The 27,649-nt window shown below is 44.1% G+C and overlaps 1 protein-coding gene across 1 annotated transcript in view; it reads left to right on the top strand.

The window, feature by feature from the left end:
* The window catches only part of SGTA (small glutamine rich tetratricopeptide repeat co-chaperone alpha), a 58,232-nt gene extending 45,694 nt beyond the window's left edge, over window positions 1-12,538 (top strand). The window contains exons 10-11 of the mRNA XM_082269067.1: window positions 5,778-5,879; window positions 11,491-12,538. Of these exons, the coding sequence (XP_082125193.1) occupies window positions 5,778-5,879; window positions 11,491-11,605 (217 nt within the window). The 3' untranslated portion in view covers window positions 11,606-12,538. The remainder of the gene's footprint in view (window positions 1-5,777; window positions 5,880-11,490) is intronic.
* The last annotated feature ends 15,111 nt before the right edge of the window (window positions 12,539-27,649 follow it).

Raw genomic sequence — 27,649 nt, 5'->3', positions numbered from 1 at the left:
AAATAATTAGGGGAATGGAGGACATCAGCTATGAGGAAAGACTACAAGCACTGAACTTATTCTCTCTGGAGAAGAGACGATAGAGGGGGGATATGATATCAATGTACAAATACTGTACTGGCGACCCTAGCATAAGGAACAAACTATTCAGAGTAAGGGAATACAATAAGACACGTGGCCACTCACTAAAACTAGAGGAAAGGCGGTTTAACCTTAAAATGCGTAAGGGGTTCTTCACTGTAAGAGCGTTAAGGATGTGGAATTCTCTTCCACAAGCAGTCGTGTCAGCAGGGAGCATTGATAGTTTCAAAAAACTGTTAGATGGTCACCTTAGAGACCACAACATACAGGGGTATACAATGTACGGTTAAAAGCAAACACACACACACATCATAGGTTGAACTGGATGGACTGTTGTCTTTTTTCAACCTCACTAACTATGTAACTATGTAATATCTATGTGTGCACAATTATTGGGCAACTAGAAGGGCCCTTTCAAGCTGAGTTTTTTTTTTTCTTTCTATTTTTCACTTGTAAGAAAAATGTTTCCCTTTTAAATCCTATGGGACTTTTCAAAAACACACTGCACCTGTAACGCAGTGATGTAAAAAGTCCTGCATGCTGCATCTTTGGTGCAGTTTTGAAAACATCACCAAAAACGCAGCTTCCCATTAAATTGGATGGAAATCGCGGCAAAACGCACCGCGTTTTTGGTGCATTTTTGAGTCACATGTCCGTTTTTTCACAGACGCAGGCAACCAAAAAAACCACCAGAAACGCACAGCAAACTCATCTGAAATGCAGCCAAATTTTGCTACAGGGCAGTGTGAAAGTGCCCCTAGTGTGCAGAATTATTATGCAAATGAAAAATTAAAATTTTCCCGTCTTGTTAGTTTTCATCCGTTTAAAGTTAGAATAATAATAGAAAGTTAATAAAGTTAATAATAATAATAGAATAATAAACCACTCAAAATTTATAAATAAACATTTCTGACATTTAAAAAAAAAAATCAGTGACCAATATAGACCCCCTTCTTTTCAATTACAGTCATAAGCCTTCTATTTATGGAGTTTGTCAGTTTCTTGATCTGTTCAACTTTTTGTGCAGCAGCAACCACAGCTTCCCTGACACTGTTCAGAGAGGTGTACTGTTCTTTCACCGTAAAGCTCCTGTTTAAGAAGGGCCCACAAGTTCTTAATAGGGGATAGGTCCAGTGAGGAAGGGGGGCATGTCATTCTTTCACCTTTTTAAGGCCTTTACTGGCTAGCCACATGGTGAAGTACTTCGACGTATGCAGTGGAGGATGGTCCTGCATAAAAAATCATGGTCTTCTTGAAAGATGCAGACAATTTTTTTTTCCTGTACCACTGCTTGAAGAAAGTGTCTTCTAAAAATTGGATGTAGGTTTGGGAGTTGATTTTTAGTCTATCTTCAACCCGAAAAAGTCCAACTAGCTCATCTTAAATAATACCAGCCAATACCAGTACCCTACCTCCACCTTCCTGGAATATGAGTCGAAGTGGAGCTCTGTGCCAGCTATAGGCCCATCCACCTGGTCCGTCAAGAGTTACTCATCTCATCAGTACATAAAACCTTTGAACAACAGCAAGGTATATGGTGCAGTCTCTGGTAAATTGCCATGTAAAACCCCTAGTCTTATATAAGGCCACTTGTAAAATGTGCCATATTCTAGTTCATAAAAATAAAAAGGTCCATAAATCCACAGGAAGGGATGGTGTATCAAGAGGGCACTAGATGGGCAGCTCCTTCCAGAGACAGGAAAGGATCTCTGTAACACAACAAACATACGGGGGGGGGGTGCCTCTAAGTGCAAGATTTTATAAGAATTTTAATGGAGCAGCCAAATAAACACTCACATGTGTTCCATAAGGATGTGCATATCTAATAGTATCAACAGAGGGGTCGCCCAAGTTCAAGGTCGGTAGCCAGCCGCCGCTGGTGGTGTTGGACAATGCGAGCTGGATGTAGAGGAGGACATCCATAACCACCTTGGAGCGTGGAGGTGATGTTCATGCCCCGGTAACGTGTTTTTGAGTGCCAGTCAGCTCCTTTATCAAACCCTAATAGGACCTAGGAAGGTACAGGATACTTATAGGAGGAATGGGTGGGGCCAATCCTGAGGCAAGCTATTTCAATACTAGGAGGAAAGCTCTGCATCCCAATCCAAAACCTATATAAATGGCATTGATTATAAAATATCAACCAGTATGGTTCAAACGCAATGAATATAATAGGATATATACAATCCAGAAAGAGCTATGGTGTCCCAATGACTAAAACAAAAGAAGGGGGAAAAACAACAAAATACCTTCTTATCATGTACGATATACGCGAAGACTTCCTATATATGTTTATAAATGGAGGAATCGCAATTTGTATGAAAAAAGGAAAACAAGAAAAAGGGGAAGAATGGTAGGATCAAAAAGGAATTGACCAAAAAAATTACAAAAATAAATTTTACAAGAAACGGGAAGATGAACAAAAAGGAAAAAATGGTACCATATAGCTATGAGTTTGTCTGTGTTTGTTTGTCATTTTCTTCTTGATCCTGATGTTTTTCCAATTCAGCTACTTTTGCCCATGAAACCTGGAAACTAGTGAGGAGTAGCTGTCAATTATTTCTTTTTTTTTTTTTTTTCTCCCTTCTTTTGATTTAGGCTGGGTTCACACACAAACTGAATGCAGGTTTCCTAATAGAGCTGGTTCACACATCTCTGTGGCTGTGTCAGAGCAGATTGCACAGGGGTCCTGTGCATCTTTGGCTCAGTTTCAGCAGGTCCATATTTGGGCCTGTTTTGTCGCTGAAACAGGAATGCACTACTGTAGACCCCTATTGTGAGCCGCATCCGCATTAGGTGTGAACCCAGCCTTAGTCATTGGGACACCAGCATATCTTTCTGGATTGTATATATCCTTTTATAACCCCAGTTTTTACTCTTTTTATATAGTTTTTACCTATATATATTTTTTTAATGTAATTTCTGATAGCACCATAGTGTTCACCATATTGATTGATATTTCATAATCAATGCCATTTGTTTTGGATTGGGATGTGGAGGTGTGTAGCCAAAGTGGCAATTCTGCGTCCCTCTAGTGTTGCCTCTTGATTGGCTTCATACGGCTCTCCTGCCCACTAAAGGAGCTGATTGGTGCTCCTAAACACATTACCAGGGCAATGAATGCATGGCGTCAATTCCACAATCCACGGTGGTTACAGAAATCCTCCTTCATCCGATGTGCGTTAACTCGGCTCGCCCTCTCCGACACCACCAGCTACCGACCTGAAACTTGGGCAATCCCTTTGTTGGTACTACTAGATATGCGCATTACAGAACACATTTGAGTGTGTGTTTGGCTGCTCCATTAAAGTTCTTATAAATATTGCATCGAGAGGTGTTAGTCATAAAACATTTGAAAAATCTGTCTTCAGCTATTTCTTGGCCCAATCTTGACGATTCAGCTTGTGTCTTGTTCAGTAGTGGTTGGGTTTCGGACTTCCTTACCTTGGGCATGTCTTTGAGCACCTTGTACTTCATGGCACTCCAAGGTAGCTTGCAGTTCTGGAATATGACAGCATTGATAATGGGTTCTCGGTAGCTTTACGTTGGATTCTTATCAAATCTTTGGCAGTTTGTCTTTTTTTCTTAACGCATTTAGACTATTTTTATAACAAAGCGTTTGTTGGTTCTGTGATCACGCACCAATAGCAATTTCAAGAGTGCTGCATCCTTCTGAAAGACCTTTTACAATTTTTGAATTTTTTGTCAGTTAAATCTCTATTTTGGCCAATTTTGCCTGAGTAAAAGAAGTTGCCTAATAATTATGAACACCTTGATATAGAGTGTTGATCTCATTAGGCCACACCCTCCCTCAAAACCCATCACCTGATATGCCTAAATCCAATAGGCATGCAAGTTTATACCGCTTTGAGTTGGACAATATGCTTAAAAATGATATGATCAAAATATTCACTTGCCTAATACAGTGTAGTTAGGTTAAAAACGACACTATAAATACAAGAAATGCAACACAAATAAGTCAGTATTATAAACAGTTAAGCGAATATCGAGTAGTAATCAGTGGCATCAATAATAATCAATGATTTCAACCTATATAATCTGGTGCATTGAGATATAATAAGTGATCAATAACTAAATACACAAGTGAAAATCCATATAAAAAAAGTCAACAATCAAGTGCATAAACGCACATAAAAATAAAGTCCATACAAAGCTGGTGTCATAAGATACTAGACCTAAAAATCCCTCCATGCCGTGCCAATAGACAATTAAAGTGCTGGTGCACCAATCCACATAAACAGGTGATAATTTATGTTCTGTGTTCTAATCTGTGCTCACACGCAGCTCATGTCTGACTCGTATATTCCAATGAGTCAAACACACTTTACACCTAGTGGTGTCAGGGTAAAACATCAGTCCTCTCCTTCCTCCTCTTTAATCCAGAAAACACAGCTCAACGGTATACACAAGGATATGAAAAACAAGGAAGACACCCTCTAGTGCCCTGTAAAATAATTTATTTGACCATACAATATAAAAGATCCACTCACAATCAAGGCACTTTAGCAGTGCGGGCTAGAACGGGCTCCTCTGTACAGCTTCCTTGATGTGGGGGCAGAGCCTGTGCACGGACGCCACATCTATTTCAGTCTCAGGGAAGCTGTACAGAGGAGCCCGTTCTAGCCTGCACTGATGAAGTGCTGAATAGCACTAGAGCTCATGGTTAATTCTGAACTGATGAGTAGTAAAGGCTATTAAAACAACGCCTGTTGAGATTTTTGGATACCATTGTTTTTCAGGATATCGGGGGTAAAAGCAATTTTAAGACTTGGCATGTTTGGTATCTGTTTACTCCATTTCTACCAAAGAATTGAGTGTTTTTGTGTTTGTGCACTAAAATTAATTTTATTTTTTCCTGTTTAACAGCTGTGCAAATATCGTGCAACATAAAAAATTGCAACTGCTAATTTTGTTCTGCAAGGCCAGTGGTCTCTGAGAATATATAATGCTTTGGGGGCTTTGCTTAATTTTATAGCAAAAAAATTTAAATTTTACATGCGTGCAAAAGATGAAAAAATAGTTTTAGAGCAAAAGGTTACAATACACTACAATGAAAGACATTGGTATGATCTCAATAAACTAAAATATTAAAATGAACTGTCTTGCAACCCTTTTTTCATAATAATGTGCCTTCTGAAATGTCAAACAAAGCTGACTGATTATTTAAAAAAAGTACTGCTAGCATAGATGCCTGACAAAAATCATATTTGAAGTCTACAGATCTGCTAGTGAATTTGTTATCCATCACTGCATAGAGTCCCTGAACTGGAAACAATATGCTGGACAGGGGTTTAGTGTTTACACATAACACTGGCTGCCTGCTTGTTCCAGGTTGGTGAATTACTAGGTAGGGAATCAAGGTTTGGGATGACAATCTAGAATTCTACACCATATTGTCAGTATCTGCTCATCAAGTTTTTATTCTTCACTTTTGTAAAACTAGAATGCAGCAACCTAGTTTAACTGGTCATTTTTGATGTTTTGCACACAAGTATTTATGCTTCACAACCGATTTTCCTCTCTGGAACACTAAGAAATCTATATTTGCAATTGTGGATATCTCTTGTAAAGTTTCATTTGATTTTTTTCTTGAAAAAATTACATTGATGTTTATCAAACCTGCTTTTTCGTTTTAAGGAATATTAATTCATTCAGCTGTCACTTTTTCTCCTCAGAATGTCTGGAATGATTTCAGGCTCTGGTAACCCTATGGCAGGTGCAGGTGCAGCTGCAACTGGAAACCCTCCTCCCACAGATCTGGCAAGTCTTATACAAGCGTATGTACCGTTTTTATTAATTTTATATTTTTTTTCTATAAAAGAGCAGAACATGGGTAAATCAATCATATCACTTTAGGTTTCATACATTCTTTCTAGTTAGTGTCCCATAGTGGAGGCTAAAAACAGCATTTGCTCAAGGCCCACCAGAACAGGAGGCTCAACAAGAGACTTGTACATAATTATGCTACAGGAGGATTGGGCAGAATTGTAGACCAGGACAAGATAACCCCTCCTACTTTTGGCATGCCTCAGTTTTTTTTTTTTTTTTTTTTGCTAATGCTTTTTAGAAAAAATGTCTCTTCTTCACCCTGCTGCTGTGTAAAAGACTAACATTTTTGCTAGCACCATTTTTTCTAATACCAAAAATGTTTTGTTCTTTAATCAAGATTCTTCTTTTCACTGCTGCTAGAGCGTTTTTCTCTGATCGCAGCTACGTGGTGCAGCCGCCCCCAGCCTGGTTTTTGTAGGGCCAGGTTCTGACCCTGCTGGACTGGATATTGCAGGGATTGACTGTGAGATGAGAGGCTAGGGGAACTGGCGCCCTCTTGTGGTGGCCGGGAGTAATGCATGTTCTCAATGCCTTCCCTCTCATCTGCTCTTTGGAAGGAGATGGAAAGTTTTTGCAGGCTTCATCTCTCTGTCCAGTTACCTTTGCTTAAATGTAAGTGGACAGGGAGTGTGGTTATTATTATTAATTTATTTTTTAAATTAAAAAAAATAATAATTTTTTCTTGTTGTTTTTTTTTTTAATAATTAAAAAAAATTTTTTTTTTTTTTTTTTTTTCAATTCTTACTATTAAAAAAAAAAATATATATATATAATTTTTTTTTTTTTTTTTTTTTTTTTTTTCCTCATTGCCATGCCACAGCCGAAGGCCCCTTTAACACGGGCTGTCTGATCGGGTCCGCCTGTCAGTTTTTCAGACAGACCTGATCGGACCCTTCATTCTCCTCTATGGAGCGGTAATCTGCCGCCATCTGATCCTGTCCTCCAAAAACAGATGAATGGTGGTTCCATTTTCTATCCATCCCGTGGATCGGATCAGATGGCATCGGATGAAAAGAGAGTCTGTTTCCATCCAATTGCGCTATAGAGGAGAGTGGGGTTTATGTGTAAATTTAGTATCCGTTTTATTAAAGATTGGTTGTTAGTTTAAAAAAAAAAAAAAAAAAAAACTGGCTCCTAACTTTTTTAGCTGGCTCCTAGATTTCAGGCAAATTTGTCAAGCCCTGCATTACAAAATAGAATAAATTCACATTAGTTTGCCCCCCCCCCCCCCCCAGTGCCCTTTCCTGCAGTTTTACTGTATATATATATATATATATATATATATATATATATATATATATATATGACACACACACACTTTAACTTTATTTATAGTTATTTATTATATTATAATTTATGATTTTTTGTGTTTCAAACTTTATCATACCCGAGATGTTATAAAGAACGCACAGTAAAAAAAAAAAAATGTAATTAGTTGGTTTGGGCTGCTCGTTCTTAAGAATTACATGCAAAATAATGGTACCGCTTTCAGCACCTAAAATCGGAAAGAATCATACCGGCAGGGAGGTTAAATACCTGAGAACTTTCCTGTTGTTCTAAGCCTTACATTGCCTTCCTGCCATACGATCTCAAGTCTAGCTGGAGAAGGGGGGTTGTAATGCAAACCGTCAACTTATGCTATTCTAATGACTCCAGGGCTGCTTACAGCACGCCTACGAACGCGGCGAACGTCCAAAATGTATATTATCACCCTCACATCTACCCTCTCCCTATTACTGCACCTATCGCCTCCTGCAAATACTGAACCCACATGCTGACCTAAACCTCAGGACAGTGAGGTATGTGCGCTCCTATACATCCTCAGGGCTGATGCAAGGATTTATTTCTACACAGGCAAAGGTGCATTTTGCCGCCATCCCCTCCAAGATGCAACCCCCCCATGCCCATATGCCACTAAACGGCAGAGCGTAATGAGGCTGTGGGTTTATGCATTCCCCATTTCCCCCTTACTGGCTGCAGGCAGCTGGCAGGTGAGACAAACTTAAGGCCCTGTTCACACCTGAGCATATTGGAATTGTGGGCAGAATCACAACAAACATTCAATGTGCTTGAGGTGCCACTATTTCCTAATGGCACCCCAGACGTGGTGTGATTTTTGCCACAATTGTAATGCAACAAAACGCAGGAAAATCGCCGCACGGCAAATGCACCTGGTCCAGTGCCAAAATTTGGCAAATGAGCTGCTTTGGTACGTTTTTGGAGCGGAGGGAATATGAATGGTACCATTCTTAAACTTGCCGCAAAAACTTGCAAAAAAACGATAAAGCAGCATTGCTCCAGGGGGAAAACCAGGCCTAAAACTTTCACGCTGTGCCCTCTCTCCTACCAGGGGCAGTGTTGAAGTTTCTGTTTGGGAACAGAAGACTGGTATTTTAAATATCTGAATACTCAGCAATAATGCCTCCCCTGATCCTGGCATCCTAAGCAGCCCTTTTTAGTGGTAAGAGATTACTTATGGCTCCAGTACACCAGGTATAGGGCTGTAGGTATGTTTGGGGGAGTTGGTGAGAACTCATGGTTTCACCGGGTATGGTGGGGGTGGTCAGTGGGATATTTTGGGGTACTTTCGGTTTCAATAAATCCGGTGTGGGGGATTGTATGGTGGGGGTATATTTTGTGGTAGGAGGTTGGTAGGTACCCACTATTCCAGCACACTGGATAACACACCTGTTTGTGGGATATATGGGGTTGTTAGGTATGTAGGGGTATGTGGTCAGTAGGTACTCAGACTGCGTAGAACTATCCTCTTGTACAGCCCACGCAACACACACCGAGCTTAATGGTTTCCGGTTCTCCCCCGCCTTCTGTAAGCACACTCCTACCTAAGGGAGTCCTAGCCGATGAACAGTTTCTAGGTCTTCTGGGGTCCCTTGTAGAACTGGCGGACCTCCTTTGGGTGACAGTCTCATAGCGTGGCCAGAAGGTGCTTGACCAGGTCCCCCTCCAGCCAGGGTCAGGTAATCTGTCCACATCATCCTTATCCACCTTCAGTGATCTGGGCTCCTGGGAGAAGACGTTCAGCTCCAGGCTCATCTCTGGGTCGGCGGGGGCACTGGCTCCACTCTCTGTCCACTCCCATCTTTCCTCACCCTCTTCCTAGTTTCTAGGGATATTTCCCCCAATCCAGGACCTTGTATTCATCAATCTCTGTACTCCTGGCAACCTCACAGGCTCATCAGTTTTACAGTGTCCTTGTCTTCAACCACTTATCCCTCCAAGCATCAAATGATTACTCATAGAAACCTTCCCTACTTTAACTCCTTTGCTTCTCTATCCTGCTGCTGACCACCTTTGACAAAATCTCACTCCCCTCCTGTCCTAACCTGGCCAAGGTGTGTCTAAAAAAGTTCTCTCTCATGCTCACTGGACACACTTGCTCCTCAAACTACATGTAGAATCAGGCCCTGAGCATCATAACCTTTGCTCAAGAGACCTTGCCATGTTCAAGAAATCTCAAGAGACCTTGCCATGCTCTTGAGCGACTGTGGCGTAAAACCAAATTCCTGCAGGATGTCCTCCTATACAAATCTGCCCTCCTAAAATACAGTTCTTACCTCCCATGCTGCCAAACAAACCTACTTTGTCACTCTTATTAATACCTTGTTATCCAGTCCTCCTAAGCTCTTCCTAAAACCCACTAATGGTTAACTAACTGCTAAAACCAATGGCCACTACCCCATACTCTTACTACTAGATCTTTCTGCAGCCTTTGATACTGTTGACCACCCGCTCCCCCTGAATAAACTCCACTCCCTTGCCTTGCAAGATTATGCTCTTTCCTGGTTCTCCTCCTATCTCTCACAGTGTTCTTTCGGTGTTGCCTATAACTGTCTCCTCCTCTCCACTTCCTCTTTCCGTGTGGTTTCCCAAGGCTTTGTCCTTGGACCCCTTCTCTTCTCTAGACCTGCTCTTAGTCACGTGAAAACCTCCCTCGGCTTCCAATACCATCTCTGTCGATGGCACCCAAATCTTGCTCTTTTTTACTCCCCTTGCTCCTTTAGTCTCCTCTTTACTAACCAACTAACTGACATATCAACATGGATGTTTCACAGCTTATTCAAACTAAAGTTTTTTAAAACCGAACTTGTAGTTTTCCCCCCTCACTCGTGCCCTCCTCCTGACTTTTCCATAAAAAATTTATAAAAATACAAATATTAGTCCCTCCTTTCATGCCAGGGTACTAGGTGTAATCCTAGACTCTGACCTGTCCTTTAGGCCCAAAATCCAATCGCTGTCAAAAGCTTGTAGACTTTACCTCCATAACCTCTCTAAAATTCTAATTTATGAAACCACCAAGCTCCTTTATTCACTCCCTTGTTATCTCTCACCTTGACTATTGCAACTCCCTTCTCATAGGCCTACCTCTCCATAGGCTATCCCCTCTTCAGTCTTTATGAATGCTGCTGCCAGACTCCTCTCTTAGTGTCTGCCACCCCTCTCTGCCAATCTCTCCACTACCTTATGATTGCCCAGCAAAATCAAATTAAAATACTAACATACAAAACCATTTACAACTTTGCCCCATGCTACATCACCATCTTGTCTCCAAAGATCACCCAAACCGTCCCTCTGCTCCTCCCAAGACCTTTACTTTTGGACTTACAACAATAGCACTTTATATTTATTCACTATAATCGTTGTGCATATATATATATATATATATATATATATATATATATATAGCGCTGTGGGTAGAATAGAAGTATTTATGGCAAGTGACTAACGCATGGAAACTTGGTGAACAGCAGCAATCTGGGTAAATGGTTATTTAAAGTGACAGCGCTGTGGGATAGATATTCTAACCCACAATTTTTGGTTGTTTTCTTGTTTGCTGGTTTTTGGTGGTTTTGCATTTGTTTGCTGTGTTGCACACTCCTCAGTTTGGCTGCTTTTGGCCTTCTCAAAGGTAAGACTTCTGTGTCCCTCAAATGACAAGAAATAACACAGGACTTTTTACTTGCTGTAAGATATTTTCTTTGAGTTTTTTGGAGGGACACAGATCTCACTCAGTTTTCTCCGTAATGTTTTGCTACAGATCTGGGGCATGCGTATAGTAGGGGGTGTTATCCTGGGTTGGCCTATGTATTTTTGTTTTGCCAGTGTCAATTCTGTGAGTAACAGTACAACCCTAAGATATGATAGGATTTTATTGGCGAGTATAAAAATCCTATTATTGCAGTCTGTGTCCTCATTGTCTAGATTTCCCTACCACCTACTCCCAAGAAATGAGACGCAAAGGTACTGATAACAATAGAAACCTCACAGGGATTCTAACCTTTCTCTTCTTTTAACAAAATGTATTATTAATTCTGTGTCTGTTTAAACAAATTTTTCATCTTTTGTGCTGCCTTTTTATCGCCAGAATAAATTACTGTAAATCTCCCCAGTGGAGTCTGCCAGCAGTAAGAGTCTAGACTAAACTTCTAACCCCTTTGCTACTGCTATACAAAACAAACAAAAACTTTTGGCTTTAAAGTTTAGTGTTTTCTAGAAATTCATATAGTGATTTTGTTTTTAAAATGTCCATTTATGTTTTAGAGGACAACAGTTTGCTCAACAAATGCAACAACAAAACCCAGAATTGATAGAACAGTTACGCAGTCAGATAAGAAGCCGAACTCCAAGTACAAGCAACGAGGACCAGCATCAATGAGCTGCACCTGAATATCAGAGGAGATTGTAATTTTTTTTTCAGGGAATTTGGGCAGAAAGTACCGAGTGACCACACCACAGCCCGTCTTCCTCTTAGATATGTGTGGACAGTGGCTACTGACACACTTTTATGGGAAAAAAAATGTTTTTTAAACATTACCTCATGTTTTACTCCCCATAACCACATTTAGAAGGATCCATTAAGTGTCAATTACCACAAGGTAGCACAAAGGACTGGACCAGTATGGGCATTTGGTTCTTCTGCTGTTGCTGAAGAATAAACCTAACGTATATTGGTGTTTCCCTTACTCCCTGACCTTTCTTTGTGTATAATTTATACAGGTGGCCATGCCCTTGGGTTAGTACCATTTACTCATCTGTGTTTATGTACTCTCAGAAATTTCAGATTCTGTTTCACAGCGCTCACTAGTGGGTACGTTCAAGTAGGCCTTTCAATATGCCATACATCCAGATTTATTCTGTGATTAAAATGGTGTCATCATGTGGAGATTGCAATTACTTCAATCATCTGCAAGAGCACCCAAGAAGCTCCAAAACTTTGTGGAGATGCAGGTGTGGGTTATAAAAGATATGGATCAGCTCTTGGCATTTCTAAGATGTGCTGGGATTTTTACTGCATCCTGAGTTTAAGAGTTCCCAGCGGTGCTTTAAAAAGATGTTAAAAGTATATGCATTTAATTTGTGGAATCAGTTCAGAATACTAATCAGGTGAACTTTAAGCTTCTTGATATGGACAATACATAATTACGGTTTTATAGCTATCGGCTAGCAATGTTAACCTGGGCCAATTCAAATGATCTTCAAGTGTTGCTCCCTTCAAACACTACTCGGGAAAATTAAGATTGTAAGCTGCAAGGCAACTGACAACTGCCATCCATGCCCACAGTGTTGTAATAAAATATGGCTGACTGCAGCATGTGTGGTGGTGTTGTGTTTTTTTTTTTTTTTCTCTATGTAATGTCTAGTACTCTATGATCTTGAATGTATTTGCTTATTTCAGACAGCGTTTTGCTTTTAAATATCTAAAAATGTCACACGTCACAGCATAGAATTATATAATCGTTTGGTTTTGATATAGAATGAATGTAAAATGTTAACACAACATGTATAAGACTGGAAGAAGTGCTTTTTCTCTCTTGTTTGTTTCCCCTCATCAGGGCATCACTTGATTGAAACCGAGCCACAAAAAATAGAATTACAGTACCCAGTTTAGAGCTGGGTAAAATGTAGCTCTTCTACAGTTGAAGCTTAAATTATTTTTTCTATCCACTTTTCCTTTGTCTTGAAATAAGTTGAAGCTGATACATTTAAGGCTTATGCACACTGCATCTCCAAGAAGCTGCTCCTACAGGCTTTTGGGCTTTTTGAGCTCTCATTGTTTCTGCCTGGAAACTCCCCTCCATGTTAGCCAGTGTGACCGTGCACACTGGCTTTTTCAGGAGTTTACAGGCAGAGGGTCAGGGGTCATGCAGCCTCATCAGACAGTCAGCGGAGAATGAAAACTCCTCCTACAAGCTTTAACCAGTGCTTGGCCGGACACTGATAACCGTATATAGCGGTCTTGTAACGTCTGATGAAAAAGGTATTTAGCAGTTTATACTTACTAAAATGATTGCATTTACATGTACTGTGGGAGTAGTGAATGCAGGGTCCTGGATTTAGTAACACTTCAACATTCCACAGCACACTGTTTTGAGGAAAGAACATCAAGCTTTCTTTAGCTCGAAATAAAATGCTTATAATTCTGAACTGGCAATTCCCTCCCTCTCACTTCAGAACAGCCCAGTCTTAGCTTTTCAAGAATTCCTGGGTTCTCTTCGATGAATGCTTTGGGTGTTTAGCCAGCTGGAGAGCCCATGTTCTGCAACAACAGAATTTTCTAACACTGGCCATTGCTTTTCCCCTTTATAATCTTCATGCTATAATGGAGCCTCCTCCATGCTTCACAGTAGGTATAGTGCTCTTTTCTTGTAAAAGCATTTTTTTTTCTGTGAACAGAGCAGCTGTGACTTATTAAACTAAATTTTATTTCATCTGTAAAAAACTACTTTTTATTTCATCTGTCCAAAGGACATTCTACTAAAATGATTGGCTTATCACGAATTTTAGCAAAATCCAGTTTAGCCTCTCTGTGTCTCTTTCAGGAGTGAGGACTGTGTTTTCTAGTATGGAAGCAACTCTCCTTTAGATGGTGATGGATGGTGCCACTTATTATCATGGAAGTCAGCCAGGATCTGACTACATCATTTAGATCAGGTGTCTTCAAACTATGGCCCTCCGGTTGTTCAGGAACTACAATTCCTAGCATGCCTAGTCATGTCTGTGAATGTCAGAGCTTTGCAATGCCTCATAGGATGTGTAGTTCTGCAACAGCCAGAGGGCCGTAGTTTGAGGATCCCGATTTAGAATATCTTTTTATCCAGTCTGGAGTCCATTTTCCGCTGACAGCCATTTCAAAGAGGTTTTATTATTTACAAGAATGAAGTTAAAAAAAAAGTGAAGTGTTTAATTTATGTCAAGCCTTCTCTGAAACAGGATGGTCAGTTCACATAGTTGGAAATTTTGTTACCATTAACTCCATGCTGAAAATTTGAAACCCTTAATTGGGGACATTTTGTGCATCTCTAGCTTCTGGACAAAAAAAGGTAACATGGGCCTCTCAAATATAACATTAAAATGAACAAATTTCCACATTTTCCATCAGGGACATTTATTTATACAAAATATCCTTCCTCACACACCTTAAAGGAGAATAAAATCAGTTTGGTTTCTTTCGTCTCAGCTGAGACTCTTCAAGCACCTTATTGATTTAGTTGTCTTTACTCTTCACTCTTTCCAGTTCTACAACATCCTTTTGTGAACTGCCTTCAATTTACCTGTGTATTCAAGATGAGGTCTTACTAATGGCTTGTATAGTGGCAGAACTATCTCTTTTGAGTTTATGCCTCTTTCAATACACCAAAGCATCTTGTTTGTTCTAGAACCTGCAGATTACATTTGCATGCTTTTATTAAATCTCTAATGTACCAGGCCACTCAGACCTTCCTTTTTGAGTCACTATATATATATATATATATATATATATATATATATATATATATATATATATATATATATATATATATATATAAATTACTTCTGTTAGCCACTGAGTTCATGACCTTTAGTCTGCATTGAACCTAATTTACTATGTAGTTGCACAATTACCCAATGTGTTTAGGTTAGCTAAAAAGTTTAATATCTTTCAAGGGCTAAAATGCTTTATCTGTAAATATGATCATTTTAGCCACTTGCCGACCAGCCACCGTAGTTATACTGCGGCAGGTGGGCTGTATTACGCAAAACAACATACCTGTACATCGCTTCGTGTAATACAGTGGGGGCGCGCGTGCCGATTTGGCCAGAGGGGGAGCCAATCAGCGGGTCCGGCGGACGCAATTGCTCCCCATGGAGACAGAACGACGGTCTGCCAATGTAATCAAGGCAGGCCTCTGTTCTGTCATAGATGAACACAGGTCTGTGTTCATCTATTGAGTCCATCCCCCCACAGTTAGAAAGCACTCCCTAGGAGCACACTTAACCCTTTGATCGTCCCTGGTGTTAACCCCCTTCCCCGCCAGTGTCATTAGTACAGTAACAGTGTGTTTATTTAGCACTGATTACTGTAGTCATGTCACTGGTCCCCTCAAAAGTGTCAGATGTCCGATCTACCCGTCGCAGTCCCGCTAAAAATCGCTGGTCGCCGCCATTACTAGTAAAATAAAAAATGCCATAAATCTATCCCCTTGTTTGTAAATGCGATAACGTTTGCACAAACCAATCAATATACACTTATTGGGATTTTTTTTTTACCAAAGATATGTGGCAAAATACATATTGACCTAAATTGATGAGAAAAATTGTATTTCTTTTTATTTTTTTATTTCAATATGTTTTATAGCAGAAAGTAAATGTTTATAGTGCAAAAAATAACCCCAGAGGTGATCAAATACCACCAAAAGAAAGCTGTATATGTGGGGGAAAAAAGGACATAAATCTTATTTGGGTACAGCGTTGCACAACTGCACAATTTTAAGTTAAAGTAATGCAGTGCCATATTGCAAAAAAGGGCTTGATCATTATGGGGGTAAAACCTTCCGGTCCTAAGTGGTTAAACCAAAATATCTACCCATTTACATACTGCAATTTTAAATCTACCTGTTTATGAATAGTTTAATTTAAGCTGCATGGTTTTTGGCCTCTAAGTCAGCATGCTAATATGCATGACCATTGACCGGAGAAAGAAAAAGAGCAGTGGAATCTGCATAGGGGTGAAAGAAGATGTAGTGGAATCTTATAATTGCTATTAACATATGAAGCATTTTTTTGCAATTTGTCTTTAATGTCTATACATTTCCTTTTAAAAAAAAAAAAAAGTATTCTTATTTTGAGGTTTTTAGCCATTAAAAATGATTGTTTGCGGGATGCCCCATCCTCTTCCTGCCTCTGAACTTCCAGTGTTGTGGGGTTTAATAGCTTTGTGCCTTCTTTGAAAAGGTTTCCAACAAGGACACCTCCTTTGAAAAATATTCTTATTACTTGCACTGACTGTAACATTATATGTGGATGGGGGGGGGGGGGGGGAATCCTGTGACTAATCGGGCTCAACCACCCCCCCCCCACCCCCCAAATACATTACAGGACACGGGATGGTATTCGGGAACCGACCAAGCTGCCTTTGAGAGCCTGGGCACTTTACAACCAGAGGGCGGCCAGGAAGGGATGGGAAGGCAAAGAAAGAAGAATGGGAAACATTTTTTCTCTTTCATTGACAGGCCCAGCTCCTGATCTTCATAACCATTGTGTTATAATGCCCTTTACAGAAGTAGGACACTAGGCAGAAAAAAGAAATCTGGCTACGCCTATGGGCAGTCCCAGGGAGTATGCTCCCTCTCCCTGCTATAGACTCTGCCTAGTCAGGAGTAAGGACCCTAGTTCCTTGCTGTGGGATCTCTGGTCCTGGCAAATTTTTTTTAGATAGAAATTTTTTCTCCTGGTTTTTTCCTGTGAGATCTACAATCAACTGGGTGATGGTGTGGATAATCTGTGGTCACCCCAGTCTGGCCAAACAAGCGGGTGCGCAGACCTCAGCTCCGCGCTAGGTCAGCCACGGCATTGCCGCACTGGACGGGCTTGGCTGCGAGTTAAACGCCTGGCTAGGTCGCATACAACCAGGTCGGCCTAAATCGCAGCATTCCTCCTGGCTGACGGCCTCCCCATTTCTATGGCGAGAGGTTGTCTGGGGCAGTGCCTGCCTAGTTCCTGGTATGGTGAGTAGCCATGCCACTTCTCCCCCTAGAGGGTTTTGGGGTGGGCATGGGCCCCTCCTTGGGACAGTCGGACCCTCGGGCTTCCCTACTTTCTGTCAGGCACCTCCCCTTTTCATCTGTCCCCCATCCTACCCCCCCTCAACTTATGCTTGGGCCGTGTGGGTGGGGTTCTAGTCCACCTCCTGGGGTGGGGGCAGGGTACGGTGATGGGGCCAGGGGGTTGGTGCGCTGCCGGCAACCGGATGATCGACTGTGTGGGGGGGGGGTTGTACCTGGTTGGGGGCTTCTGCCAGGGCCCCCTGTCCTGCCTGGGTCTGTCCTTGAGGCTTAGGAATCCCTCCTGGGAGCCTCGTGGTGCCACCATTTTGCTGTAGCCTGTGTGTTTCTATGCACGGTGGCCAAGTTTCTGTAGTTCAGTGGCCATTTTGTGTTGGTTTGCCATTGATCATAGTGGCGGCCATGACAGTGGAGCCCTGTGGACGGTGATTTTGGTGGTAGCAGCCCCTCCTCATCACCTTGTGCTGACTCCTGGATCTTTTCACTTTCTGATCGCTGCACGTAAAGTGAAGATTATCCTGGTGGCTGCAGGTGCCTGTTACTGCTGGGTGGTGAGTCTGGTGAGGTTCTTAACTCTCTGCCAGGAGTGCTTGTGCCTGGTGACCAGGTGGTGCTGCCAGTGCAGTGGGGGTTTTCCCTTTGCAGTGTTTTACTCTTTGTGGGGTCCACCTGGTGACTCATGGAGTCTTTTGAGCACATCTCCCCACCTGACCCCCTCTCTGAGGCTGCTGGGCTCCCCCGATCCCAACCATCTATTGATGCACTGAAAGCGGTCCTGGAATCCATTGTGTCCTTGGTGGTGGTTTTTTGAGCGATGGGCTAGCAAAAAGCTCCCCCTGCCTCATATGTCTCATCAGATCCTGAATCTGATTAGGCTGCTGCGGACGTAGGTCACCCTGCCAGGTCTGCGACCACGCGCCCGGAATCCTCAGATAGTGAGGATGATTCCTCCACATCTGCAACCGCACACAAGAAGGTGCTGGTGGAAGCGCTGATTGTATCTGTGCATGAGACCTTGAAGAGGGAGGACACAGTTGCAATGGAGGCGCAGGTTCCCTTTGGCACTCCCAAGCCATCCAGAGCGGCAAAGCGGTTTCCTTTCCCTGCCTATTTTGACAGAATTATCGCTAAAGAGTGGGGATGACGAAAGTGTCCCCTTGGTCCCTAAGCGATTTGCTAGGCATTACCTCTGGGGAGTCCCTTTTTAAAAAGGGGACTGTTCCACGGTTGGTGGACCCTCCGATTTCCAGATTGAACAAGGCAACCATGATTCCGGTTAAAGAATCCTCGGTCTTTAAGGATCCGGCTGACAGGAAGGCGGATGCTATGGCCCACAATATGTACACTCTGGCTGGTTCAGCACTGAGACTGGTATTCACCTTTGCCCTGGTGTCGCAAACTCTGACCGAGTGGGCTAAGCTTTTATGCCGTGACTTGGAGGGAGAACCGCTCCCCCCTGCCTGTGCTAAGCTGGCAGACCAGTTGGTCCATGGACTGCAGTTTATCTGTGATGCCTCTTTGGATGTGTGACTCCTAGTGGCTCGATTCTCTATTTCAGCATGTCTTTTGGCCTAAATGCTGTTCTGCAGACCAGACTTCTAAAAAGGCTTTTCAAGGGGATTGCCTGTTTGGAGCTACCCTGGATGACATCGTTAAAGGTCTCTCACGGGGGGGGGGGGGGGGGGAGTACTTTTCTTCCGCAGGCTACTAAGGGCAAGGGCCCTCGACATAGACGGGGGCCCTCCTTCTCAGCTCAGAACAGGTTTTTTCGTCCCTCGGGGTCGACTGACAAGGGCTCGAGCCTTTCAGGGCCTCCTCTGGAGGATCCAAACAAACCTGGTCTGGCAAGCCGGAAGCGGGCTTCTCCAGACCCGCAGACAAGGCTCCTTCAGCCGTCCAGCAGATAGTCATCCCTCCGGACTTGCATGCGGGTGCTGGGCCTGATGGTGTCTATCTTCGAGGCGCTTCCATTTGCACAGTTCCATAGGAGGTCCCTGCAAAGGGAGATTCTGGTAAAATGGGACAAGACTTCGCAGTGTCTGGACAATCTGTTCCGGCTGAGGTTTATTTTTCTGACATTTAGTTTGGTCAGTAAAATGTTTTTTCTTTCTCTATCGTCCATTGACAGACGCAGCAGCTATGCTTCTTGACCATTGGGTTATGCGCCATCTACAGGAGTAGTACTAGGCAGTGAAAAAAATTTGCTGACACGCCTACAGGGGCTGTCCTTTCCGGCATAACCCCACATACACACTGCCACAAGCCAGTTTCTTGCTGCATAGTGAAGGAGTAGGACCTAGGTTTTCTGCTGGGACTTCTGTCTCCATTTTTATTTTCTTTTAAGAATATTTCTGTTTTTTTCTCTTTTTACTCACTATCGCTAGCTATTGTCAGGGGGATCCTCCTGGTGAACTTCAAGGGACAGCCGGCAGAGGTTTTGCATTGGATAATATAGATCCTTGCGGTCTCCCAGCCTGGCCGACGAGCGTGAGCAAGTTCTGGTCCAACCAGGCCTCGCCCTGACAGAGCCCCTGTGGCTGGGGACGAGCCTGCAAGTGGATGGCACACCGGGACGCATCAACCTGGAACTCCCTGAGTCACAGCGTACCCTTCAGCTTACAGCACCCCTGTTCCAGGTAGGAGGTGATCTGTCCGGAGTGCAGCCCACCTGGTCCTAGGTATGATGAGTAAACTGTGCCTCCTATGTCCCTAGCGGCCTCTGGGGGGGGGGAGATGTAGGACCCTGGTTTCTTAAAAGATCCCCCTGGCCTGTCAGGATCTGGCCTGCCCTCCTTGCTACCATTCTGGGGGCGCCTGGCGCCCTGTGGGAGTGTACAGTGTTACCTTATCCTGCAGGGTCTTTTTGGTAGATCCCTGGTGTGGCCTCATGTCTGGTTCCTGGCCGCCATCAAGTGTTGGCATCGGCGCCTTGTGTGTGAGGTGCAGCAGCCATTTTCCCTGGGCTTCCTATACTTTTGCATTGTCACCATTTTGGTGTAGTCTGGAGCTACACAGGCAGTTTGGCCTCTTGTGCTTGATGTAATTTCCTGTGAGACACTTCTTGTGCTCAGTTCTCCATGCTGCAGATGCTGCTGGTTCCTCTCTGAGGTGGGTACAGTATTAGGGGGCTTTTCAGGCCTTCCCTGCGCACTCTGCTACCTGCCATTCTCTTAAAGTGTAACTCCGGTTACATTACAATCGGTCGGTGCGGATCGCGATTTAAAGGGGCAGTACACATTTTTACTAAAACATTGCAATGGAATCGCAAGCGGTTAATTCTCCATCTGACTCCCTCAGTGTGTCTGCCGGTGCATGTCTCTTTCTGCAGCACTGGAAAATCTGACATCAAAGGTGAACTTTGTAATGAAACAAGTAGCTAGCAAAAAACGGCCTCTGCCTTCGCTGTCCTCTGATTCAGAGTCTTATATGGTCGCCACAGACAACCCCCTCCCTGAGGGGATCCCTGTCCTCGCTATCGGATGGCGAAGAGGATATGTCCTCAGCTGCAGCATGGGAACGTGCTATGGTGGAAGCACTGATTTTATCAGTGAGGGAAACTTTTTAAAATTCACTGATGAGCCCACACAGTCAGGAACGCAGGTCGTTCTTGGATCCCGCAAAGCCCAGAAATTGGGTCAGGTGTTTCCTTGTCCCGAGGATTTTCACGATATTGTGAACGAGCAATGGCGGCGCATTAAACATGTGCTAGTTGTTCCGAAGCACTTTAAAAGCAGTTATCCCCTTTTACTTACTTGGTCTTGAACTGCTGGACGGTGCCACCTAGGGTGGATCACCCTGTTTCCAGGTTAAACAAATCTACTTTGGTACCCGTGGAAGATTCCCTGGCGTTTACGGACCCGGTGGACAGACGGGTGGAATCCCTTTCCCGCCACTTACATGTTTTGGCGGGTTCGGTACTAAAACCGATATGTGTCCGTTCTGGTTTCACAGTAACGGAATGGGTTAAGGTTCTTAGGGGTAACTTGAGCACTGACCGACCTTGATTGAGCTCACAGAACAGATGGCCCAGGCCCTGGTGTTCCTGTGCGATGCGGCCCCTTTGTTTGCCAGAGTGTCAGCGGTAGGTATTGCCATGCGCTGCATGGTGTGGCTGAAGAGCTGGTCGGCGGACCAGGATTCTAAGAAGGCCTTAACAGATCTCCCTTTTCTGGGTGAACGTCTGGGAACTCCTTGGATGAGTTAAAGGGTTAACGGGGGGTAAGAGTACTATTCTCCCCCAATCCGCCAAAGGCAAGGCGCCCCATGGTTGGTGGGGGCCCCTTTTCAATTTTTCATGCCTCAGGGGCACAAGAAAATGGTAAACCGTTCAGGGCCTCTGGAGGGAGCAAAAAGGCTTGGTCAGCTAAGCCCAAGACTAGCCAATCTGGTTTGGCGGACAAATTCTTCTTCTGCATGAAGGGGTGCCCTCACCCGTTTCTGGGGTGGGGGGACATCTGCGTTGCTTTCAGGAACCCTTGACATCCTTTGATTCAAGACAGATGGGTTCACAAACTGATTTGTTCAGGTATACATGATTGAATTTCGGTCTCGCCTAGCAGACAGATTCTTTCCCTCAAATCTTCGTCTGTCTCCGGATTGCTTGCGGGATCTCCAGGAGACAGTGCAGGACCTCTTAGCACAAAGAGTGATTGCGCCGATTCCTCCGCAGGAACGATTTCAAGGTTTCTATTCAAACCTGTTCACGGTGCCCAGGAAAGAGGGCAGGGTGCGTCCAATTTGGACTTCAAGTCACTGAACCGCTTTTTGCGGGTGCAGAAGTTTCGAATGGATTCCATTCGGTCGGTAGTAGTGTCTTTTACTCGGGGGTATTTTCTAGCCTCCATTGACATCAAAGATGCATACCTACACATCCCTATATACGAGGGACATCAGTTTTTGCAGTGGCGTAGGAGCATTTTCGATTTGTGGCGTTACCCTTTGGTCTCTCCTCCGCTCCCAGAGTCTTCACCAAGGTTTTAGCCCTGGTGTTTGCATTGCTGCGCAAACGAGGGATTGCGATCCTAGGATACCTGGACGATCTTCTGCTGAGAGTGCACTCTCACCCAGCTTTGTTGGGTGACCTGAAAATCACAGTTTAGACTCTTCAAGAGTTCGGATGGGCCATCAACTTCAAGAAATCTGCACTGACCCCGTCGGTGCGACTGGGTTACCTGGGACTGACTCTGGACTCTTCTTTGGCGAGGGTCTTTTCTGCCCGGGGACATACTTCAGAAGTTGCAGGGAGAGATCCAGTTGCTGATGAAAAATGATCTCTCCTCTCTACGGAACATGCATGAGAGCCTTGGGTCTGATGGTATCGACCTTCGAGGCAGTCCCATTCGCTCAGTTTCATTCCAGGCCTCTGCGGAAAGAGATTTTTGTCAAGTGGAAAAAGGATCCACGGTTCCCAGTATGATATGTATGAGCCACCTCATGAGGTCAACGCTCCCTTGGTGGCTTCTGTCACCCGCCCTGAGTCAGGGCAAGTCCTTTCTACCGCTTTTGTGGACGGTGGTCACCATGGATGCCAGCCTGTCGTGCTGGGGTGGAGTGCTGGACAATCTCTGTGCCCAGGGAATCTGGTGGACAGAGGAGTCTTCCTTACCGATCAATGTTCTAGAACTCAGAGCGATCAAGCTTTGCCTGCTTCACTGGACGAATCGGCTGTGAGGTTCCCCGGTTCGGATCCAATCGGACAATGCCACGGCTGTGGCCTACATCAATCATCAAGGGGGCACAAAGAGTGCCCGGGCAGCCCAGTAGGTGGCTGAGATTTTGACATGGCCGAGGCACACGTTCCGGCTTTATCCACAGTTCACATTGTGGGAGTGGAGAATTGGCAGGCGGATTACCTGAGTCGTCAGGTTCTAGATCAAGGGGAATGGTCCCTTCATCCGGAGGTATTTAGTCTCCTGTGTGTCCGTTGGGGCACCCCAGAGGTCGACCTGTTTGCGTCTCGTCTAAACAACAAGGTGAAAAGGTTCGTGGCCAGGGCTCAGGACCTTCTGGCCGATGCCCCAGATGCATTGGGCATGGCTGTTGAAGGCCAGGTGCTGAGAGACAGGAGTCTCTCTGAGTTTAATCCCTACCTCGTTGTGGGCTAGGAAAGTGACTTCCAGGAAGGTTTATCATCGTACGTAGAAGAGTTAGATTTCTTGGTGTGAATTTTCAAACTTTTCACCCTCGCTTGTTTTCGTGTTGGGAGGGTCTTGGCTTTCTTTCAGAAAGGAGTTGAGCAGTGGTTAGCCTTGGGCACGATAAAAGGCCAGGTGTCAGCCTTGGCGATATATTTCCAACGTCCGTTGGCTGCACATCCTTTGATCCGCACCTTTGTTTAAGGGGTGTGTCACCTGGCTCCTCTGAGAAGAGCCCTATTGCCTCTGTGGGATCTGAAATTGGTTTTGTCTGTTCTTCAAAAGCCTCCTTTTGAGAATATTTAAGACCTTTCTCTGCCTTTGTCATCTCAGAAAGTTGCCTTTTTGGTGGCTAATACTTCTGCCCGCAGTGTGTCTGAGTTGGCGGTGCTTTCCTGTCGTCTTATTTGGTCGTCCACAGAGATAAGGTGGTTCTCCGACCTAATCCGTCGTTTCTTCCTAAGGTGGTGTCTGATTTCCATTTAAATGAAGACATTATTTTGCCTTCACTCTGTCCTAAGCCAAAGCATCCCAAGGAAATTGCATTGCATTCTCTGGATGTGGTTCGGGCGATCAGTGTTTACCTGTCAATCACGGAGTTCTTTCGGAAATCAGATTCTCATTTTGTCCTTACTGAGGGATCTTGTAAGGGTTTGACTGCGTCTGCTGCGACTATATCCAGATGGATTAGGCAGACGGTCATTCAGGTCTATTCATTGAAGGGTCAGGTTCCTCCTTTCCCTGTAAAAGTGCATTCTACTAGGGCGCTGAGTGCCTTTTGGGCTTTTTCCCATCAGGCCTCTGTTACTCAAGTATGTAAGGTGGCGACCTGGTCGTCTGTGCATACGTTTTACAAAATTCTACAAGGTAGATTTATTCACATCTTTGGATGCCTCCTTTGGCCGCAATGTTTTGCAGGCTGCTGTTTAAAGAAACTCGTTTTTTTTTTCTCTTTCAGGGGTTAATTGTTTTCTTTTTGGGTAAGCTCCTGTTGTTCCTGGTTGAGCTTGTTACCCAGTTGGCTACATTTTAGCCTTTTGGAAATACTTTAACTGTTTTTGGTTGCGATCTTCCCACCCTTCATGCTTACACTGCTTTGGGACGTCTCAATAATCAAGAAGCATAGCTGCTGCGTCTGTCAATGGACAATGGAGAAAACTGGATTTTTGTAAGAACTTACCGTAAAATCCTTTTCTCTGATGTCCATTGACAGACGCAGCACCTGCCCCTCTGTTTGGGGGATGGTTTGTGTCTTCTTTTTCACTGCTTGCTACGAAACTGGCTTGTGGCAGGGTGTGTGTGGGGTTATGTCGGAAAGGACAGCCCCTGTAGGCGTGTCAGTGATTTTTTTTTTCACTGCCTAGTACTACTCCTGTCGATGGCTCATAACCCAATGGTCAAGAAGTATAGCTGCTGCATCTGTCAATGGACTTCAGAGAAAAGTATTTTATGGTAAGTTCTTACAAAAATCCAGTTTTTCCTCCTCTCAGTAAAATGGGGAGGGGGACAGCTAGAGTTTGGTAACCTTTTCACAGTGCAATTTCTGCTGAGAAAAAAAGCTGCAATTTCAAAATATTTTGAGAATATTTATTATTTTCCAAATGCTAATGACAAAACACATTTTTGCATGTCAGAGGTGCCCTAAAGATGTTAAAAACTTTATGGAATGAAATGATGAGGACCAGAATGAAAGTGCAGCCTCTTCAAGCAAGGAAGTGTTGCAAACCACTGGCTCCCAAAAGTACACAATACCTTAATTTTAAGGTACAAGAACACCTGAAAATCATGAGAATATTGATCAAGCACTTTCAAGCGCAATATATTCTTCTGGATCAGCATTGTCAATAACTGAAAATGTATATTGTCAGGAAGCTTTTAATTATGAGGGGAAGGGGGTGATTACCTGTTATGTATAATTGAAATGTTCTTAACAGTCCTTGTTCCATTTGTAATAAAAAATTAAATATTAAAAAGCAAGTTTACTTCATTTTCTGAATAAGCTATTCTTTTAATTCAAGCATAATACTTTCATATATATTGCATTTCACCTTCCCAGTGTAACAAAATGAATTTAAATTTGTAAATACTGCATTTTTCCACAAAACAAAAAATCTTTTTTCTCTTTTCGTTTGACGGACACCGCTCCATATCTTCTGTGACCCTTTGGTTATCCTGCTCGCCATAGGAGTATGACTAGGCATAAACAAATTTGACTATGTCCCTAGGGCAGTCCTAGGGGGATATACTTCCCACTTCCTGCTATAGGACTTCAGTTATTTCTGCCTTGTCAGGATAAGGACCTGGTTCCTTGCTGGGATCTGGCATTTTTTCCTTTTAATTTTTTTTTTTTTTTCTTTTATTATTTTTTGTTTCTGTGAGAACTACAATCAACTGCCGGACTGGGCGATGTACTGAATATCCTAGACTTTTATGATCTTCCCAGTCTGGCCAGCGAGCGTGACCCAACTTTAGCTCCGCGCTAGGTTGGCGGCGACATAGCCCCACTGGATGGGGGCTGGCAGCCGAGTGAAACTCCTCGCGAGGACTCATGGCCCTGGTCACGACGTACTTCTGGCCCGCAGCACCCCCATTCAAGATGCTGCGGTGGACTGCCCAGAGTGGTGCCTGCTTGGTTCCCAGGTGTGGTGAGTAGTTTCACCCCTCTCCTCTGGGAAAATGTTGGTGTGGACGCGGGCCCTTCCTTCCTGGTGTCTCCCCCCCCCCCCCCTTACTAGCGCAGTTCCCCTGCACATCACCCTTACCTACCCCCCTCCCCAGGTTTAACTGGCTACTTTAAGGTACAGGGTCATGTGGTGTTGGGCTGGAGGGGAAGGAAGCGTACGGTCGACGGATTACATTAAAATTTTTTGTGTCAATGTCAGGGTGGGGTCCCTGTTAGAGCCCAGACTATGAGTACCTGGAGGGCTGTTGGGGATCCTGGGTGCTGCCATTTTACTGTGGATGGCTGTTCTGAAGCTTTGGTGGCCATATTTGTGTAGTCCGGCAGCCATGTTTTTGGAGTTTCCCATTGAAATCAGCGGGGATGCCCGCTAAGGATTCATTCCGACAATGCCACGGCTGTGGTATATGTCAATCATCATCAAGAGGGCACAAAAAGTGCTCTAACTGCCAGAGAAGTAGCTGGCATTCTAAGGTGGGCAGAATATGTTCCAGCCCTCTTTGCTGTGCATATTCTAGGGGTGGAAAATTGACAGGTGGACTACATCAGTTGACAGGCATTGGAGCCAGGCGCAGCATGGTCTCTTCACCCGGAAGTGTTTCAACAACTGTGTCTCCGGTGGGAGACTCCCGATATGGACCTGTTGGCCTCTCGTCTCAACCGGAAGGTTCAGAGGTTTGTGCCAAGATCTCTGGATCCTTTTGGCCGATGCTCTGGTGGCCCTTTGGGATCAGTATCGTCTGATTTACACTTTTCCTCCACTACAGCTTCTGCCGAGATTTCTACGCAGAATCAAGGCAGAAGGGATCCCAGACTGGCAGATCTTTTGTCTCAAGGGCCGATCTTTGACCCTGCTTTACGCTCACTGGCTTTAAGGGCCTGGCTATTGAAAGCCAGGTACTGAAGGATAGAGGGTTGTCGGATTCTGTGATTCCTACACTGTTAAAAGTTAAAAAATATACTTCTAGGAAGATTTATCATCGAGCTTGGAGGGCGTACATTTCTTGGGGTGTCTCGGGGGGTTTCTCCCTGTTCCTTTTTCTGTGTCCCGTCTGCTGGAGTTCCCACAACAGGGTGAAGATCAGCGTTTGTCTCTGGGCACCATCAAGGGCCAGATTTCCGCCTTGGCAATTTTTTTTTCCAATGGCCGTTGGCTTCAAATTCTTTGGTTCACGCTTTTGTCCAGGGGTTCGCCACTTGGCTCCTCCGGTAAGGTCTCTGGTACCTCCATCCGGTACTGTCGGTTCTTTAAAAACCGCCTTTTGAAAATATTTATGAACTTCCTCTGCTTACTCTGTCACAGAATGTGGCCATTCCTTCTCCATACAGGCTCCTGTTGGTCGGCTTACCTGGTGGTTCACAGGGACAAAGCGGTGATCCGTCCCTGTCGGTCGTTCCTTACTAAGGTCGTCTCGGGTTTCCACTTGAGTGAGGACATTGTGTTGCCTTCCTTGTGCCTTAAGCCAAAACATCCTAAATAAATTGCTTTCCATTCCCTGGATGTGATTTGGGCAATCAGGGTGTATCTGGCGGCGACTGAGTAGATTCGGAAGTCGGATTCCTTTTTTGTCCTTACGGATGGATCTTGTAAGAGGCAGGCTGCATCTGCTGTGACCATTTCCAGATGGATCAGGCTGACGGTGGTGCAGACCTATTCTATCAAATGTCAGGTTTTTTCCCTGTTAAGGTGCATTCTACAAGGATGCAGGTTTGCAAGGCGGCCACTTGGTCATCGGTGTACACTTTCATAAAGTGGGTGTGGTGGCAGCTGTGGATTCTTCCTTTGGCCGCAAGGTTTGGCAGGCTGCTGTTCTTTTCCCACCCCTTATGTATAACAGTGCTTT

This window comes from Pelophylax lessonae (genome assembly GCF_965119305.1).
Source record: "Pelophylax lessonae genome assembly, chromosome: 1".
In the NCBI taxonomy this organism is placed as follows: Eukaryota; Metazoa; Chordata; class Amphibia; order Anura; family Ranidae; genus Pelophylax; species Pelophylax lessonae.
This window is presented reverse-complemented; position numbering and strand designations above follow the sequence as displayed.